Here is an 18,624-nt window from a genome sequence, read left to right on the forward strand (position 1 = left end):
AGTTGTCCCTCGGGCCATATACAACGGTCTTTCGAAATCCCGTTCGTCTGCGATCGATCGAAATAACGGATAATCGACTCAGCGTTCTGTCTAAAGTTTCTTCGCGTTTCTTCGCATCTTGGCAAAGAACATTAAACGAGAATAAGTTATTGCGTCAAGTATCGATGTATAGTGCCGTCCATTATTCGTGCGAATTGGGATGTATCTTCATGAAGTTTATCTGAAGTGATCGCGATTACTGAGCGGATCAATCATGGATCTATAGCAACGATTTTGAACAATCAAGTATATCTCGATAAAATAAGTATCCATCTCGGCAAACTCTCGGTGTTGAATCTCACCTAAGCATCGATATCGGATGTTCGTTTAACAGTGCCGGTTCGGTTTACTAAGATGCAAATGCGAGTTGACGCCTGGTACTCGAGCTCGTTCACCTGAGCTCGTCGACGGACAAACGAGTCTGCTTGTACTCGTGTGTTTGTACCGTTTCGCGAAATGCAAATGTTCGTAACCAACGGCCGCGTTTTCGCGAGAACTTATCGCTTGTTGTGGCGTTGAATCGCGTAACGGTGGAAAAAACGCTCGCGAGCCTATCTCCGGTGTGACCATGACGAAGGCAGGAAACGGAGAAACGCCGGCGTGCTGATCACGGTACGGCTGTACCACCGAGAGCGCCGCTTTTTCAATGAGGTAAGCGACAATCGACCTCCTTCCCCCGAGATAATGGGACCGGACATCGATATATCTCGATCGAATCCGACCCGCTTGAGGCGCGATAAGACGCAAAAAAAAAAAAAATTGTAAAAGCGGATTGAGATATGCTGGAATGGACTTGGTCCGATCGATTTTTAACCGAAACACTAAGTAGGTGAACAACAGATCGTGGCAATAATAATAATAAACGGAACTACTAAGCAGAAAAGCGCGTGATGCATTCTCAATAAACAAACATTGCAAGCAGAAAAATACTTGATATAAAAACCGCCAAAAGAAACCCAACATCACGATTAATACATACAATGTTCGTTGAAATTCTTAAAATTGATCTATCCAATATGACAAAGAAAGTAAATTAAATTAATATATTAGGTGTACAACTTTCCTTCCGCCGTTTTTTTTTTCCGAAATTCGAGGCTTTATTGTAAAAAACTGGTTATACATTTATGATTCAAAGTATTGTCCACTCCCAATGATCGTGTCAATTCTTTTTGACTTTGACTCGAGTCTTCATTAAGTAATGCCTCCAATTCTGCATCTTCGAAAACCTTCTCACTTCCACCGCTATGCCGGTCTTCGACGTGAAAATCACCGTTCTTGAAGCGTTGAAACCACTCACGACACGTTCTTTCACTAATAGCGGCTTCGCCATAAGTATTTGAGAGCATTCGATGAGCCTCAGCCGCAGATTTCTTCATATTGGAGCAGAAAATTAAAACCTCCCGCAAATGACGAGAATTTGGCTCGTAAACTGACATTTTCAATCGAGAATAACTTTATGATGCAGACACAAATCGACTAATGTTTCTATGGGATTATGTTGACAGATGCCCAAGTTTATCGCATGACGTCTATGATCTATTTATTTCGACCACTACTTACCGCTAAAGCCATCTATAGGAAAACGGCGGAAGCAAAGTTGTACGCCTAATAATATATCGAGATGCAATATAATAGATGTAATATAAAAATTCACATGTTGACACTTGGTTTTCCGTTATTATTTTTTGACGCACGCATGCTACGTGTGATTTAGATATATATATATATATATCTAAATCACATGCATATAGATAAGCTATAATGCCATTACGGCATTATGGAAAATAGAATTGTGACTTTGCGAGTCTTCGGAAGCCGTAATAAGCTCGACGAGATCCCGAGCTATCGCGAATAAGTCAGTGATGAAGGGTGAAATGGCAGAATCGCAAGAATCATCACCAATCGAATGATGTTTCTCTATCGCCCGTGTCACTCCGCTGACAGAAACTATGTTGAAAAAGTATCTTGCCGAATTTTCGTCTAATTTCTGAATTTTTGTAATTGAGTTTACTCAATCTACGGGAGCTTGAAAAACACAAGACATGACAGAGGGGAGTGAGCGGAAGGCAGAGGAATACGAAGAAGATGATACAATCGATGAAGGGTGAGAATAAAGAATATTTCACGACGTAATAGTCTATCTTTTATTCGCACAAACACTTTTAATCCGGCACTTTACTTTTTCTGAAAACACCATTTTATTATTTAAGAGCGATAGGCCATGTTTTTCCTCGGTAACTTCAAAGAATCTAATTACTAGCCACTATTCCTTTGAAATATATAATTAAGAAACGTAATGTAAAAGGGACGAAGACAAGCGTAGAAGGTATAGCTCTATGAAGAAAAAAAAAAAACGAGTTTTTAAAGCAATTTAAAGATCCTTCTTCTGTAATATTTCGTTGCGGCGAGTTCTCGTGAACGAGAAACCGGTTGGTTGAACTCGCTGCATTCGTACAGTATCCTTCATTAAAGCTGATTTGAAAAATATTTTTTTAAAGAAACACTCGACTGCTGATCAAGCTTAAATGCGAGCATGAAGTTTAACGATTTAATTTACAGTCGCATACGAGTTTCCGCGATTTCCACTTCAATTTGCAATTAATAAATTCACGCGAATGTAGAACAAGCGCCCGATGTGTGTACTCGTGAACGAAACTGTAGTTTCCGCTCTCACTGTCATCGGCTGTAGAAGGACAAACATGGCAAAGAGACGGGACTTATATAAGTTGCCTCACAATCTGTCTTGCGATCGTTTCATCGCAGACACACATATTTTGAATTACGCATACCATTTAGAGACGTAATTTCCGTGTATATAACTGACGTTGTGCAAAAACTTCACGATGAATGTAACAGTGACTCGAATAAATATTTAAGGAAGACGATAACTCGAAAAAAGTGCAAACAAGGAAATATTTGATCGTCTCTCTTTAACGTATAATGTTAAAAGATACAACATTTCGATATCGAGAGAAACTAAAATCAATAGAGATATGGCGATAAGAAGGCGAATTAAGTGCAAAAAATTTTCATATAATCTTGTCCTAATCTTGTCCTAATATATTAATTTTAGTAATAGATTTTTCCGCTAACTTTTTCCTTTGGAAAAATTTCGAGATACTTATTAATACAATTTTTTTCAATATATTATTCGTCGTCAATATCCGTACGCCGTGTCGAATTAACAGTATCGCGCTCTTATCGTGTCCTCGACGAAATCCTTGGGACAAATATTTCCGTAAGGCGACATAATTATAAATTAATTGTGACGAATACCGCAATTCGATCGCTGAGTGCGCGTGTGATTCGTTCAGAAATGAGAACATTAATGACATCAATGACAGTCAATCGGCAAACAGGATATGAGAATGCATAGAAGGCGTGCTTATTGCTGAAAAAAAAAATGGTAAACAGGTGTTATTACGTGGAGACATGACATAATTCGCGCAGTTACGAAAGATTAGAACAAGAGTGCAGGCGGTATAGCAATCGTTCGCCGCAATTGTTTCTGCGGCGGGTTTTTTTTTTTTTTTTTTCTCATACCAGTCGTGCATTGACGTACCTCGAAGAAACCGACCGGAGATGAGCGTCGATTGGCTGAAGTGCTCGAAATGTTGCTTGAAATCGGAATCGGCGATTAAATCAACGACTGAGGAATTAATTGTGATAAAATTTACGTGAGTTTTCGTTCCATATATGCATCATCCATACTCTGATAATTTATCTACAATAATCGCCTTTCTTCGCATAAGTAATATCGCAAATAATAATATTATTTGCGCAATTTTATCGAAACTGCCTTGTTGAATTTGTAAAAACTACGGGTATATACTCATTTTATATAAGATTTCAAGTTTGTTTACGTAATTAGAAAGTCTGTTGGATCAGACTTAGATTCGTAATACATAAAAGTTTATTTATAAAGAGTTAAAAAATTTTTTATAAACTTATTTACACTCTTAAGACTCTCTCTGAAACATTTCTTATTAAAAACGTGTATCTTTGAAGATATTGAATTCATCGCAATTTACTTTCCTTAGTTTAAAAAATAAAAGAGATTAATTTATATTTTTACCGCATACAAAGTGTTCTTCACATTTTATTCGAAAATATTGCTTTGATAGATTAGATTTTGTTCATAAAGCTCCAATGTTTCTACTTGAAACTATTGCAACAATTCGATTACAACTCGACTGCATAATTCGTTGGAATTTGTGTATCTGAGCTCTATTATTTTACACCATTATCCATCGACTTACTATATAACGATCAGATTTACACAATTACATACAGATAATGTGCCGAAGAGACTCACACACAACTCGAATTAATAACAATAAATTATCGGAAGATCCGACCACAAATTCCTTTGCACTGAGTCGTCGACGTTTGCTAAGTCGATCGATTCTCTAGCTAGAGTGTCTAGAGGGAACGCGCGGGACGAAGATGAGACGGAAGAGGCTAAAGATATAGACATTATGCTCTTCATGCTGATCGTATACCACCATCTGGGCTTTTGTCGTGTGCATTGTAGGTTGCTCGAGTTGGCCCCGAAGCTAGGACAACGGGTGCATTTTGCGGAGGGCACGAACTTAAGATGCCGCGAAGACCCTCCGATATTGCCCGATTCGGAAGAAAGGTCAGCAGCTAATTAATGGATTTGAAGAAGGATTATTTTTTTTAAAGAATTTTTGAAGAATCGAGTATCTTTCTAACGAAAAAGTGTAAATTTATTCAACTTTTTTAAAGACGATTTATATAAGAGAGCATCATCGCGTTTACACTCGCCGCATTAAAAAATATTTTTTTGATCTAATGACATTGGATTGTTATTAGCAAGAATGCTTCTGATTTGCAACCTACATCGCACTTTTGTATCGTTAGATGGGAAACTGTCAAACTCTTATGCCAAAGAATTATGATCGCAATTTCCATGAGTCCTTCGTCTCGCGAGAAGCTTTTAAGTTTTAAAAAGCGTAATATTGAACTATGGAAAAATTAATAAGTAATTAACGAAGTTGATTATCTAACATTTAAGAAGATAAAGAATATCAAAGAAGGTTTGCCGTCTAAAGAGACCAAGTGTTGTACATTCTGTCGCGTTAATGAAAGAACTACGTAGATAAAGATATACTTGACATTTGGGAAAAGTTTAAATTATATTTTACAGTGAAAGCCTTAATATTTGAATTTTTGAAAAAATATGATCAAATATTTTAAAATATTTGAATAATATAAATTATCTATTCAACTATTCGATTATTATCGGTATCAGGTTGACTCGCACATTTTTTGCCATGTAAACTCCGATTCCTGCTTGTACGTTTATTATTATCGCGCGCATGATCATGACACTCGGCGAGAGGTGATCCGTCGTTATGAAAGGCGCATGAGCAGGGAGAAGGAGGTGCACGAAACAACCCCCGGCGCGTTTCTTACCCCTTTCGACATCGGTCACCGACGAGCCCTGGCCGTTAGTCCGACCGGCAATCCCGCCACGCCGTGTCGCCTCGTTAAGGATCGGTTGCTCGTGACACGCGACGTATCGAGAGATTTCGAGAGACTTCGGGGATGCGAGAATTCCAAAAGCGAGCGCGCGTGAACGAGGAACGAAGAGAATCGCGATGAATTCGTCCCTCGCACGACGAGGCTTTTGGCATCTCGTACACGGTATATTACAGGTACTTTTGTAATGCCCCCGTTTGTAAGAACATCGCGTTTGCGAAAGACAGAGAGACGGAGACAGGAGGGAAGGAGACGCTTCTTGAATATGATGCGCGAGCTTCTCGGTAGAATGTGTTCTATCATTGATCGAGAATATGGATCGATCGACGTGGCGTAGGTCGCTCTCGACTTATCAAGCCTCTTTAGCGGAATATTTGTTTTATAAAACGTATCCGAATCGCTGGTACACAGGGTGATTTAATTTTCGAAATCTCGACATATTTTTTGTCATCGGACAATAGCATCGTTCTGGAAAAATCCAAAGAGTTTTGACCATCATCGTCGTGCCGTTTTGTTAATCGTCGATATCTTCAAGGAGGAGCATTCGATGACGTCGCGAACCTCCAAGATACCGACGACTGGAATATTTAACGTGACAGTGACACGAGAATAGATTGATCTTTGATTGCGAGAAATCACCGCAGCTCAGTGATGCTCATGATTCCCTATCGGTGATCATCGACGACGGAATCTCTATCATCGTGAAAATAAATTCCGGTGCTGTGAAAAACTCGATCAATGATGCTAGTCACTCGAGAGGTGAGAGCCGTGCCGTGAGGGCGGTAGGGAGGAGAGAAGAGTGAAATGTGAGGGGAAAGACACAGAAAGATAGAACGAGAACGATGATGGGATAAAAGTTTGTCTACCTCGTCGACGTAATACCGTCGAGTTTGCCGAGGTCGTTCTCGCTGCGCGTATGATGTTTCGTTCGCGCATAGTTGGTCAACGAATTCAATATTTCAACGAGCCGAGTAAAAACTACAATAAGTTTGCTACAGCGGAAACTGAATTCGAACAGTCCGTAAGCGATGTAATTTTGAAGTAATCTCGCAATATACGAAAACAGTGATTAATTTTGCGTTCGAATCAATATCGATCAGCGGCAAATGTCAAAATTGACAATTTATATTGTAACATTGCGTATGGACGAATTTTGAAATTGCTTCGAAATAAACTAACTCTTCTCGTGTTTCACGTCAAATGAAAGATTCTATCTTTTTTTGACTTTAATGAATATATCTCGTAATCTTTGATATCGTCATCTTTTCACTGTAATCCGACGATTAAAATCGATTGGAATAATTTCAAGGGACCTTTGAAAACCCCAACATCTCGTGTAACATTAGCAGCAAAGATACTTAGGATGGGCTGCAAATCGGCAGCTAAGTTTAATCTGGATAAAGAGACGATCGCGTCGTCGTCGTCGTCGTCGTCATCATTATTCTTTCTAAAATGCAAGAAGACGATTGAAGAACAAGGAGAAGAACGTGGCGGCAATCGCGAGTCCGATCTGGACGACGGGGAGGAAGGGGAAGAGGGTAACAACGCGACCGATCAAGTAATTTCATTTGAAAGATCGTTTCCGTTAAGAGACAATAACGGAATGTCCATCAACGTGGACAACAGCGTCGCCAGGTAGCTACCAGGCTAGAGAATGCAGAGATTGCGCTCAACTTTCAAGAGGTCGCGCACTCCCACGGGAGCGGAAATGAAGTCTCAATCTAGCCTCGAGGTGCCCAAGCAAATCAGGTCAGCCTCCTTTGACGAGATACAATTACAAGCGAAAGGACGGGATGATCGTACAAATTCCTCGTCGTCCTCCACGTGCTCCTCCGCGAGATCGCAAGACTCGACTCGCGTCAGGAGAGGCTCGTCTACTCTCAAAGTGCCGCAGCTGCAGACCGGCCAACGATCCAAAAGCTTCGACGCGTATTCGGGAAGTTCCGGATCGTTCCCCGGCCAGCAGTTACTGCTCGGTGGAATCGAGCGACCGGAAACGCCGATCATCCAAGTCTCCGGATGTTACCATTGTGCCTGCGTCGAGGAGTACAGGAGCCTCTGGCTGGCCGAGGACTTTTCAAAGGAAGAGGCCGAAGCCGAGGTGCGCCACGAGGCCGACAGCGGTAATTCGGATCTCTCCGAGAACGAGTCGGATCACGAGGACGAGTCTAACGGTAAAAGAGAAGGTAGCCCGGAAATCAGAGTTATCCTCACGCCCGACGACGTGCCGAGCGAGCCGCGATGTGTCTCGCCTATAGTCGAGATTCTGCCCGAATTAGATTCCGAAATCAAAGCGCTGGAATTTTCGGAGCACAGGCAACGCGGACGATCGCTCGCCTCGCCGAAGCTATCCAGGCAGGAGGCTCTCACCGCCTTTCCCCTCGAACCATCCGCCGTGCCGGCGGAGACAACGATTAGGCCGACTGTCGCGGCGGATGACGAGGACGACGACGACGACGAGAACGACGTCGAGCCGAGCAAGTCCAAGCTCGTTGTGCGCGATATATTTCTGACCGTACCGGAGCTGAAACGAGATCGCGCAGCCTCCGTTGACTCGTGTTTTAATAACAATAAAAATGGAGGTGTCAGCGATGCGGATTCATTGGCGGTGCCGCAGCAGAGTATCAGGTCGAAGAGCGTCGACATCGTTCTGCCGACGGACGTTCGCACGAGGTATACGGCCTTGCTGCCCGGAAAGGAATCGCGACTTCCGATAGGGTGGGTACGTCTGATTAAATGGACGCAGCCTTCTTTTTTTGAATATCACGATGCGATCGAAATATCGCTTTAATCAATATAGGCATTAATATTTTTAATCGAGTCTCGATTTCACTTAATTTGTTCCCTCTTGATTTATCTCCTTTTCACCCTGAAGGATTTAATTAATCTATTAATATACGAGCTGAATTTGTTTTTTTAAACAATTTTGTTTTCATTTTCGCTTCTCTCTTCGCATCTTTATAATAAAACTATGAATACTAGATTTAGGCCTAGCTTTAATTGTTTCAAAAAAAAAAAAAATGATGAAAAAACATGAAATGAGACTGAAATAAAATTAGAAAATTAGAACGAGTCAATTTGACATGAAAATTTCATTTTTTCAAAAGAATTATGAATATTATGTAATGATTTACAAGAGTTTGTATCTACTAAAATGCTTAGATGTGTGAGAGTATCTTAATAATAGAATCAAATTTTTAATTTCATTATTACAGAAAGGTAATAAATATTTTATATCTCTACATTCTTTTTTATTAATCCTCTTTGTTTATTATTTATTAATTTACTTTATTATAATTTTAATTCTTTTGTATAATTTTTATATATTATAATTAATTGTAATAAAATTTAAATATGGAAAACTTGAATTCCTTTTCTATAACGATTCTCAATAGATCTTTTACGATATCTCGGATAGATTTGAACGGATCTATACACTTTTTCTATATCTTAAATTATGAACGTTCTTCTTTATTTCTTGCTTCTTTTTTTTTTCATTATAAGCAATTTCGAAATTAATTGTACAATAGAATAAGAAGAACTGGAAAAAATACGTAGAAAATATAAAGAGATTTTTTCGCGCTGCCACGATTTCTGTCTCTTTCCTCTATTTACGATTTCACTTAAAAAGAGCGCTACTTTACATAAATTATTACTCAGAATATTTCCATAAACTAGAACAGTAATACTGAGCGTCTCTGATACCATATATGCGTTTGTGCGTTAAAAGAAAGTATATCCATTATCGTTAGTAATAGATGCGAAATTGAAATATTAAAGGGATATTGATCGAGAAAAAAGACAAATGGATTGAAAAATATTGCTCGCATCTTTCATACGCCACGTGATCATTATCACATATTTTTTATTCATTATTTATACGCGGCATAATATACTTTACATCAAAGAGATCCGCTAAAAGCGGCTGTGTCATTAAAATTTTATATTAGAATTTGAGTATTCTCTTTACCGCAATGCGAAACTAAACTTGATGAGAGAGTCATGCAAAGTAGCTTAAATCTTTGATAACAATTTCACATGTTCTTCAAAGATACGACATTTTTTTTCTCTCTCGCACTCGATAAACCCTCGTCGCGTGCTCGCCCTTTAACTTTATATCATACTTCTATACACATAAGTAAATTTTATAATTAAAAATGCAAACTTCTACCAAGATATTCGACGACAACTTACCATCGCACGATTTTACGCTGAATATTATTATACTACTATCCAAGTGTGATATGCGCGTGTGAGCAAGTTGAAAAAAGAATAAAATTATCTCCCTTTCTTCGTTCTAATCTTTCAATTTGAAAAAATTTGGAATTATATTTTGCTGACGCGAGAAAATTAAATTCTTTGCAAGAATTTCTATGAACGTGTGATATTCTAGAGGGAGAGAAGAGAGTGGAGAAGACAGAGAAGGAGGCTCGAGTGGTCAACGTGAGCCTCGATCTACACCAGATTGGGGTCCAAATGCGTTTAACGGGGAACATCTTTGGGTACCGACCGCTACTTCCGGTGAATTTTGTTACGTCAACGACTGTTCCGTAAGTTTCAAGGATATGCAAAAGAAGAAGCATATCACGAATTCGGTTGAATATACTATTAGTATGCGTTAAAAGCTATCGTATAAAAATTTACGATAGCATAAGTAATTAAAACGAAAGATAATTAATAGAGTTATTATTATATATATATATATATATATATATATATATATATATATATATTGTTATTTAATATATATAAAATTTATCTTACTGTTTTTTTTTAATTACTTGCGTATCGTAAATTTGTATACGCGATAGCTTTCAATGCGCACTAATGCTTTCAACCAAATTCGTCAATACTCTTAAAAACAAAAATATGCTCGAAATTTTATTTAATTAACTTGATATGTTTTTCTTTCTTTAGAAACACGGACCCAGGTTGAAATGCCCCGCTTGTCGTGTAGTAACCCATGCCTGCTGCGTCGCAAGTTTAGAGTTCGCGTGCAAGCCAAGTTTTCGCGATGTGGGCGTGCGTCAGTATCGCGAACAAACTACAACCCACCATCATTGGGTTCATCGACGATATCAGAAGGGTAAATGCGCCAATTGCGGCAAATCTTTCCAATCGAAGCTCAGCTTCAGCTCGAGAGAGATCGTGGCGGTGAGTTGCAGCTGGTGCAAGATCGCCTATCACAACAAGGAAGCGTGTTTCAACGTTCACAAGATAGGTGAAAATTGCGAATTGGGCACCCACGCGTCCATCATCGTGCCGCCGTCATGGATCGTGAAACTTCCGCGAAAGGGAAGCTTTAAGAGCAGTCTGAGAAGATCGCCCAGGAAGAAAAAATCTGGCGGCGGCAGCGGATCTTCCGGACGCCGGAGAAACAAGGATAAGGAGAAGGAGGAGAGAGAAAAAGAGAAGGATCAAGGAGATCTGTGGATCGTTAAACCCATTCCCACGGCTACGGTAAAGCCCGTTCTAGTCTTCATCAATCCGAAATCCGGCGGTAATCAGGGCGCGAAGTTGCTGCAAAAGTTTCAATGGTTGCTCAATCCGAGACAGGTTTTCGATTTGACACAGGGTGGTCCGAGAATGGGGTAAGTAAATTGTTTCGCTCAATAATGTTCGCAATAAAATGGGATAAACAAAACTTGCTAACTGGCAAAGAGACGAGAGAAACGGAGAAAGAATGAAGGAAGGAAGGAAGGAAGGAAAGAGCCGAGCGAGAATATTATTTTTGCAGACTGGAACTTTTCAAGAAAGTTCCAAATTTGCGTATTTTGGCTTGCGGAGGTGATGGTACGGTCGGTTGGGTTCTATCAATCCTGGATCAGATCGGTGGGTATCCAGCTCCGGCGGTCGGAGTACTTCCTCTAGGCACCGGTAATGATCTGGCGAGAGCGCTAGGATGGGGAGGCGGTTACAAGGACGAACCGATCGGAAAGATCTTGACGAGTATAGGTGACAGCGAGACCACTCTACTTGACAGATGGCAATTGAAGGTTGAGAAAAACGACGCCAGAAGCGACGACGATGGAGGCAAGGGCAAGGAGAATTTGCCGCTTAACGTCGTTAACAATTATTTCTCTCTCGGCGTGGATGCTCACATCGCTCTCGAGTTTCACGAAGCCCGAGGTGAGAAGCGCGAGGTTTTATAATTTTATTTCTTCAATTATGAGATAGATTAGTTGATCGTTAATTTTAAGAATTTCTTTTTCCTCGATTACATTATATTCGATATTTAAAAAGAATTACTTATACTTTATAGAACTTGTGATAAATTCTCTGCCATCGTTTGTAGAGGCTCATCCGGAGAAGTTTAACTCCAGAATGAGAAACAAATTGTTCTACGGACAGATGGGCTGCAAGGATTTATTGCTCACAAAATGGAAGGATCTGTCAGACTTTGTGACATTGGAATGCGACGGTCAGGACATGACGCCGAAATTGAAGGAACATCGAGTTCACGCTATATTATTTTTGAACATCGCCTCTTACGGCGGCGGAACACATCCGTGGAGCGCGAGCAGCGGCACCAGGGAACCCGCCATGGACGACGGTTTGATCGAGGTTGTCGGCTTGACCACGTACCAGCTGCCTCTTTTGCAAGCACGCGGACATGGTACTTGCATAGTACAATGCAGCACGGCTAAACTTGTTACAACGAAAACTATACCAATGCAGGCAAGCATCTTTCTTATCGCGTAAAAATTTGCGTTGACATTATTCTGATAACGGTTTTACTGTTTATGTATGCACGATATCCCACAGAGTTATCTCTCTCTATTTACTTACGTAAAATCAATTTGTTTTTTAACTATTTCTCTTTTTTTTCTTTTTTTTTTCTTTTCTTAATTTCGATTTTATTTCTTCCCTATAATCATCGAGTAATAAATGGCTTGAGAAAAAATTCCAAGATGATTAATAAATTTATTTTTGAGATTTGTTCCAATAATATATTATCGTATTCTCTCTATACATATGTATATTCGAGATTTTTAATAATGTTGTAGGTCGACGGCGAAGCTTGTCGCCTTCTACCGTCTATCATAACTTTAAGTATGTTAAACAAAGCTACAATGTTAACGAAAAGAAGAAACGCGGGCAAGCCTAATCAGAATGTCGCGAAATTAGAGAGGCTAAAGCTGCCCGTGATGAAGATAAAAATATCTGATTACGAAACCTATTATCACGACAAGGAGAGATTAAAAGAAGCGGCGGAGTTGTGGTTAGCGGAACCGCTTGATCTCGATGCTACGACCGATCTGGAGACTCTGAGAAAGCTTTTGGCGAAAGATTATAATGTAGATTCTTGCTGTTTTCTCGATTGTGAGTGTGGTTTAAAAAAAAAAAATATATATATATTTGCATATTCTGATCAAATTATTATTCTTAAGACGCAAGAATACGTAAAATGTTTGGCTGATGTCTTTTTCTAGCATGCACCACGGAAAGATTCTTCAGAATTGATCGCGGCCAGGAACAATTACATTATGTAACGGATGTCGCTGTTGAAGCTGTCTACGTTCTCGACGAAGATACCGTTCAGCAGCACGTGGGTCAAGTTGTCGCTAATCAAGAAATGGAAACTGCGCGAGTCAATTTACCAAGGTATGCGCGAAGAGTACTCTTTTGCAGAAAATCTAATAATTATATTCTTTCGCTGAAGCGTATGATATGAATATTATATAGCGATGAACATCTAAAGGAGAAGCCAGCCGTGACGGAGGAGCGAAGGACTTCGAATGTATTTAAAGACGCCGAGAAACAAAGACGATCTTCCATCGTTCGGAAAACCAGACTTTCCGGGAGTGTCTCTTTCGATAAAGAAACCGATGATCAAAATGTCGCGGTCAAATCGAACAATCCAGCGAATCGAAACTCGTTGGACGTGCCATCGCCGAGCGAGGACGTAAACATCGTGTCGGATTCTCTTATAAATCGCGAATCTGTCAAACGGAATTCTCGCGTCGTAATTGACCATACGGATCAATCGCGGCAACATCAGGACCGACCCCTCGCTTTTATCAGGTAACAATATTGCACGTGGACATTATTTTAGTAGTATATACTTTAATTATCTAAATAATTGAGGCGACCGAAAAAAATATTTACGCGACGTCAAAGATAAAGAGTTTGAAAGATAAATCTTTGAAGCTTCTTTTAGGGAAGAAAATTATCGGCGGCTTTTAACTAAGATAAACGTAGAGCTTTATTCCGCACGAATGCTTCTTAGAAGATGTAAAAGATACACACCTTTGTATCATAGCTCGACGACATATTATTATAGTTTATTCTGAGGAGGAGGGTAAACTCGAGTCGATATATTACAATACGTGTATTAAACTCTCGTTCGACTATTCGCTTTAAAATTATTTTTACTTGGATAATAAATATTTATTTACTGCACAATATTATAAAAATAATTTTGTGCAAGGTGGGAGGGGTCCGGGGAGCTTTTTAATAAAGATCTCGATTCGAATTTCTAGCCCTCGCGATAGACTGTTCAGTCTAAGCTCGGGGGTTCACGGATTCAACACTGAATTGCTTGAGAAAAATTGCGATGACATATTAAGAGCGGCGAAAATTGGCGATCTTTCGACATTAAAGCAACTTCATGAAAAAGGATACTCGCTTTTATCGATCGACGAAACTGGCCAAACGGCGCTTCACTTGGCGTCAAAACACGGTCACAAAGATATCGTCAGATATCTCATTGCCTGTGCCCCATCGACCATTTTAAACATGATTGATAATGACAAGTAAGTTGTAACAAATACAAGTTCTCACACAATTTTGCGTTCGCAAAATTTTTAATTAAATTTAATCCACGCGAAATTGAATATTGCTAAGATTTCTCGCAAGTCTTTCGTTATTCATTATTATTCTTACATTGTAGTTCCGTTCTAATCCAATTTAATATATAACTTGATTTCAAGAAAGAGAGATAATTATTTTAATTTTAGAGGGCAGACTGCTTTACATAAAGCAGCTCAGAACAAACGTCGTTCTATTTGCTGTATGCTCGTAGCCGGCGGAGCATCTTTGACGATGAAAGATCGACAGGGCAATACGCCGCATCAACTCGCTCTGATCGCGGAAGATCATGATTTAGCGGCATATTTACAAAGTAAGTAATCACAAACATACGGTTTTATTTTTTTATTTTTTTTTTTATTTTTATGGATATGTTTAGATGCTCTACCGGCTGGAGACGCGTTCGTCGATTGTCGCTAATATTTAATGCATTAGAAAAAAATCGATATTCTCTTGCGAAATTTTTGCCATTTTTCTTTCGATTCGAAATGAATTATTAATCAAATGTCGACACGGTTTCTTTTCACGGATTGACAAATTTACATTTAAAGTAACGAGAAATTTAAAGCGCAAAATTGCGACATATACGTCCGAATCCAAGAAATTCTGAATGTCAGAAGAGACAATAATCTTTGACGATGCATTATCGTTCACTAAAATGTTAAACGTAACTCTATGCGTATCTAAATTATACGTAGATTTTTTTTCTAATAACGTTTTACATATTGTCACAGGTCAAAAACACTTTCAATTGGCGACAGATGAGATGGAGAGCGATCTCTGACCTCCAGCATTGATCGCCACGGCTTGAACGACCCGGAACAACTGCTACAAAAAGAGGTATACAAGAACGGTCGATCTAATTGTCGATAATTTGATGACGTCTTCGCGGCATTCCTTTTCGACGACGTAAATCGCTCTCGTTCGACGTATATACGACGTCGACGATTACGTGTTTTTGCCAAATATCGTATTTTTCTTGTCGATACTTCGAAATTACTCTTACTAGGATACAATTATCACGTAATTATATACACATATATACGTAACTATGTAGCTGTTCTCTCAATCGATAATAGATTCTTATTTTTCTCACTCGTATACTTGCCCGAGAGACTTGTAACTTTACTCGCGTTCTTTTACTCGGCAAGTGGACCATAAATCGGCCAGGGAGCAGCCCGAGATTATTCCTAAGACGAGCAAATCTATTTTTCTCGTACGACATTTAATGTCTCCCCCGGTCCAAAATGAGACAGTCAATTTTGCGCATATGTGTATATATATATATATACACACGTATACATCGACGAAAAATTTTCTGACGAAAATATCTCTCGTATACGAAAAGAAAAAAAAAAAAAAATAATAATAATAATAATAATAACAAAATGGACCACTTACGCGTTTGCGTGTACGAAAACGACGAAAGATTATTTATAGAGGCCAATCCGATTGCGAAATCTGTGCCAATTTAAACGAATCTTGAATGAATCTTGATGGAAAGTTAATGACGATCCCAAACAAAGATTAACTGTCTCATGTTGGACGTATGTGCAAAAGTTCATAATCTCCACTCGAAATGGGTGCTATACAACAAGCGGATCGATAATCTGTTTAGCTTTAACAAAATTGAGGGGAAGATTAGAGGATATAATTTTAGAGGCAGAAGGGTAAGAAAGCGAAAGGAACATTCTATAAACGATACCAAAATGTAAAAAGGGATCAACGTACGAACACCAATTAGTTGTTAGAGATGCAGTCTATCGCTATTAACGTGTACTATTACTATATATATAACGATTATTTTTTTCGTCGAATTGATATAAGATCTATGTACATGTGTGTAGAATTTTTGAAGCGCTTATCGCGCTTATGAATTCGCGCATATTCTAAAAGAAGACGCCGGTTATAAGTCAATATTCATCGTGCACGCAACGATTTCTCTCTTTCACGTTTTGTCCTTTCGGGCCCTTTTACTTATTAATATATTTCTGTGATCTCCTTTAGAATTCTAGTTTATATTCTATTATACTTGTGGGACGTTTATCAAGCGCGAATATGTTGTCATATCATCTCGTGTCCTCTGTCTTTATCTCTCTCTCTCTCTCTCTCTCTCTCTCTCTCTCTCTCTCTCTCTCTCTCTCTCTTCTCTGTTATTAAAAATTCTGTTATCCAAGATTGTACATATACTAGCACTCAATAGTTCGAATACATCGCTTCGAATTAAAATCTAGTTTAATTTATAATTATTATTTTATTATAAGATTTGACAGAGAAAAATTAATAAAACACAAACAGTGGAATCTGGAATATTTCTAAAAAAAATTGAGCTATACGTTAATTTTAAATTATATACACACACAATAATATGTAAAAAATAATTATTGAAAATATTTATTGTAGATCCAATTCGGACCTTTTAATACGCATAAATGCGATTTTCAACAATATCCACAATCCAATCCTTGATCAAAATAAAAAACGGTCGTGCATTGTAAAAAAAAAAAAAAAAAAAAAGAATCGACACTTTCGTGCAAAAGAAAAAGAAGCGCGACATTTAAATATCCTCTGCTTACTTTTTAATACTCCCCTGGAGTACTTGAAAAGAAATGCCTTTCTCGATCCGTACCTGTTAATACCATCGTCGATGATAATTGTCGAATAAAAGGAGAATTTAAAAAGAAAAGCGAGAGAATACTTATATATATATATAAAATTGTTGTAGGATCGTTGTAGGGCAAATAAGAGAATATTTTGCGCGCGTGCGATCGGGTATACGTCCTACATATGTATCGGGATAACAATTGAAAGAATAGTGTTAGTTTTATGCCCGATAACACGCGCAACGGCATTGAAATCGGTTTTAGATCTTGCGGAGTTTAATTTTCTACACGAAATGTATAGAAAAAAATGTTTGTGCTTGCATTGTTGCGATTGAAAGTATAAACATCGTTCGATGCTTTCACAGCGTAAAAATTTTTCACTCGTCAAGATTGTACCGGTTTCAATTAGCTCCCGAATAGCATTAGGCCCGAGATTTAAAGGGAAAATACAAAGGGAAGTTAATAGAATTCCTCAGATATATATATATAGCGACGCCTTTCGCGGCGGTGAGGACGCTGGCTCAGCTCGCAAATCTCTGTTTAAGTTTTAGAGCAATAAATTGACGACAATCACAACATTTCGGCATAAGCCAGCGCTCGCACCGCGACTGTTATATTTCTCTCCCGTCCATTCCCTTCTATTTCTTCTGTTCCTTTTCTCTTATTCGCAATATTATCTCATTTCTTATCTTATATGATAAAACACCGTGTGCACACGAGCATACTTTATTTTCTCGATACGGGCATATTATATATTTATACGTGGTATATGTGTATACGAGGCTTCGAAAATTAAACCGAGAGGACTCGTATCGCGCAAGATAATTATCGAGCGCAAACAAAGCGTAAATTATATTTCGCGATTCCATATAAAATAAAAGTAATAATTTATATACACTTTAAATAATTTTTTGAAATATTTATATAATATTTTGTATAATTTGAAAAATATTGTGTGCTTTTATTTTCCCTTTTTCTCTCTCTCTCTCTCTCTCTCTCAATTTAATTTCTAATTTAATTATTTACGAGTTCTTTCACCGCTCGTGTACCTATTTGAATTAATGACGATTTTTTTTCCGTCCATGAAAAAATAACCACGCCCAATAAGAAAATTGTTCGTGTGCACGGAATCTAAATCCTTAACGTTCTATTCTCTCTCTTTGCCTCTTATAAAAAATTTACGAGTCAAATAGATAATTTATAATTGATATTATAATAGAATCTTGATATTCCATGTTCGTGACTTCAAAGTTTATTGTACTCGATTGTACTGGACGACAAAGCATATGAGAATGAGTAAGCCTCGTTACTTTTATGCCGCAAACAGTTGCTTTTTAATAATTTCGAATCTTTAAAATTTATGGTTCCTTTTTTTAATCCCTAAAATTGCTTAATTTCCAGAAAATAAATTTGAATTATATTTATAGCAAGAGATACAGATATATAAATATATATATATATATATATATATATATATACATATATAAAATCGGTAAATACATTTTTTTGTACATTTGAATCAATCCTGCGTAACGCGTAACAATTGCAGAATATTTTTTTATCATTAACATAAGTCATAGTAGTACGAAATTTCAATGTAAGAAAGTTTCAATGTCGTCCAGTTTTAATGAAGAAAAAAAAAAAATACAAAGTATTAAATAGCATA

The 18,624-nt window shown here is 38.2% G+C and overlaps 1 protein-coding gene across 2 annotated transcripts; it reads left to right on the top strand.

Moving 5' to 3' along the window:
* Positions 1 to 5,327: 5,327 nt before the first annotated feature.
* Rdga (retinal degeneration A) lies at positions 5,328 to 16,875 on the top strand. 2 transcript variants are annotated; one of them, XM_070306565.1, is made up of 11 exons: positions 5,336 to 8,262; positions 9,938 to 10,094; positions 10,462 to 11,135; positions 11,282 to 11,673; positions 11,840 to 12,222; positions 12,552 to 12,867; positions 12,978 to 13,149; positions 13,231 to 13,569; positions 14,028 to 14,300; positions 14,505 to 14,668; positions 15,090 to 16,875. In XM_070306565.1, exons 1-11 carry the CDS (start codon positions 7,199 to 7,201, stop codon positions 15,137 to 15,139), a joined length of 3,984 nt encoding a protein of 1,327 aa, XP_070162666.1. In that variant the 5' UTR covers positions 5,336 to 7,198; the 3' UTR covers positions 15,140 to 16,875. The 2 variants fall into 2 exon arrangements, with proteins under 2 accessions (XP_070162667.1, XP_070162666.1); XM_070306566.1 differs by lacking the exons at positions 14,028 to 14,300; positions 14,505 to 14,668; positions 15,090 to 16,875 and having other exon boundaries at positions 5,328 to 8,262; positions 13,247 to 13,349.
* Positions 16,876 to 18,624: the final 1,749 nt, after the last annotated feature.

Source organism: Polyergus mexicanus, unplaced genomic scaffold (assembly GCF_030449975.1).
Source record: "Polyergus mexicanus isolate NDT 795.1 unplaced genomic scaffold, iyPolMexi1.0 SCAF_13, whole genome shotgun sequence".
In the NCBI taxonomy this organism is placed as follows: domain Eukaryota; kingdom Metazoa; phylum Arthropoda; class Insecta; order Hymenoptera; family Formicidae; genus Polyergus; species Polyergus mexicanus.

Bases quoted from the DNA above. Each gene is read 5' to 3' on its own strand.
- Rdga (XM_070306565.1), top strand. From the start codon at position 7,199: ATGCAGAGATTGCGCTCAACTTTCAAGAGGTCGCGCACTCCCACGGGA. The intron at 11,674-11,839 runs GTGAGAAGCGCG...CATCGTTTGTAG, and splicing joins CGAGTTTCACGAAGCCCGAG to AGGCTCATCCGGAGAAGTTT. The intron at 12,223-12,551 runs GCAAGCATCTTT...ATAATGTTGTAG, and splicing joins CGAAAACTATACCAATGCAG to GTCGACGGCGAAGCTTGTCG.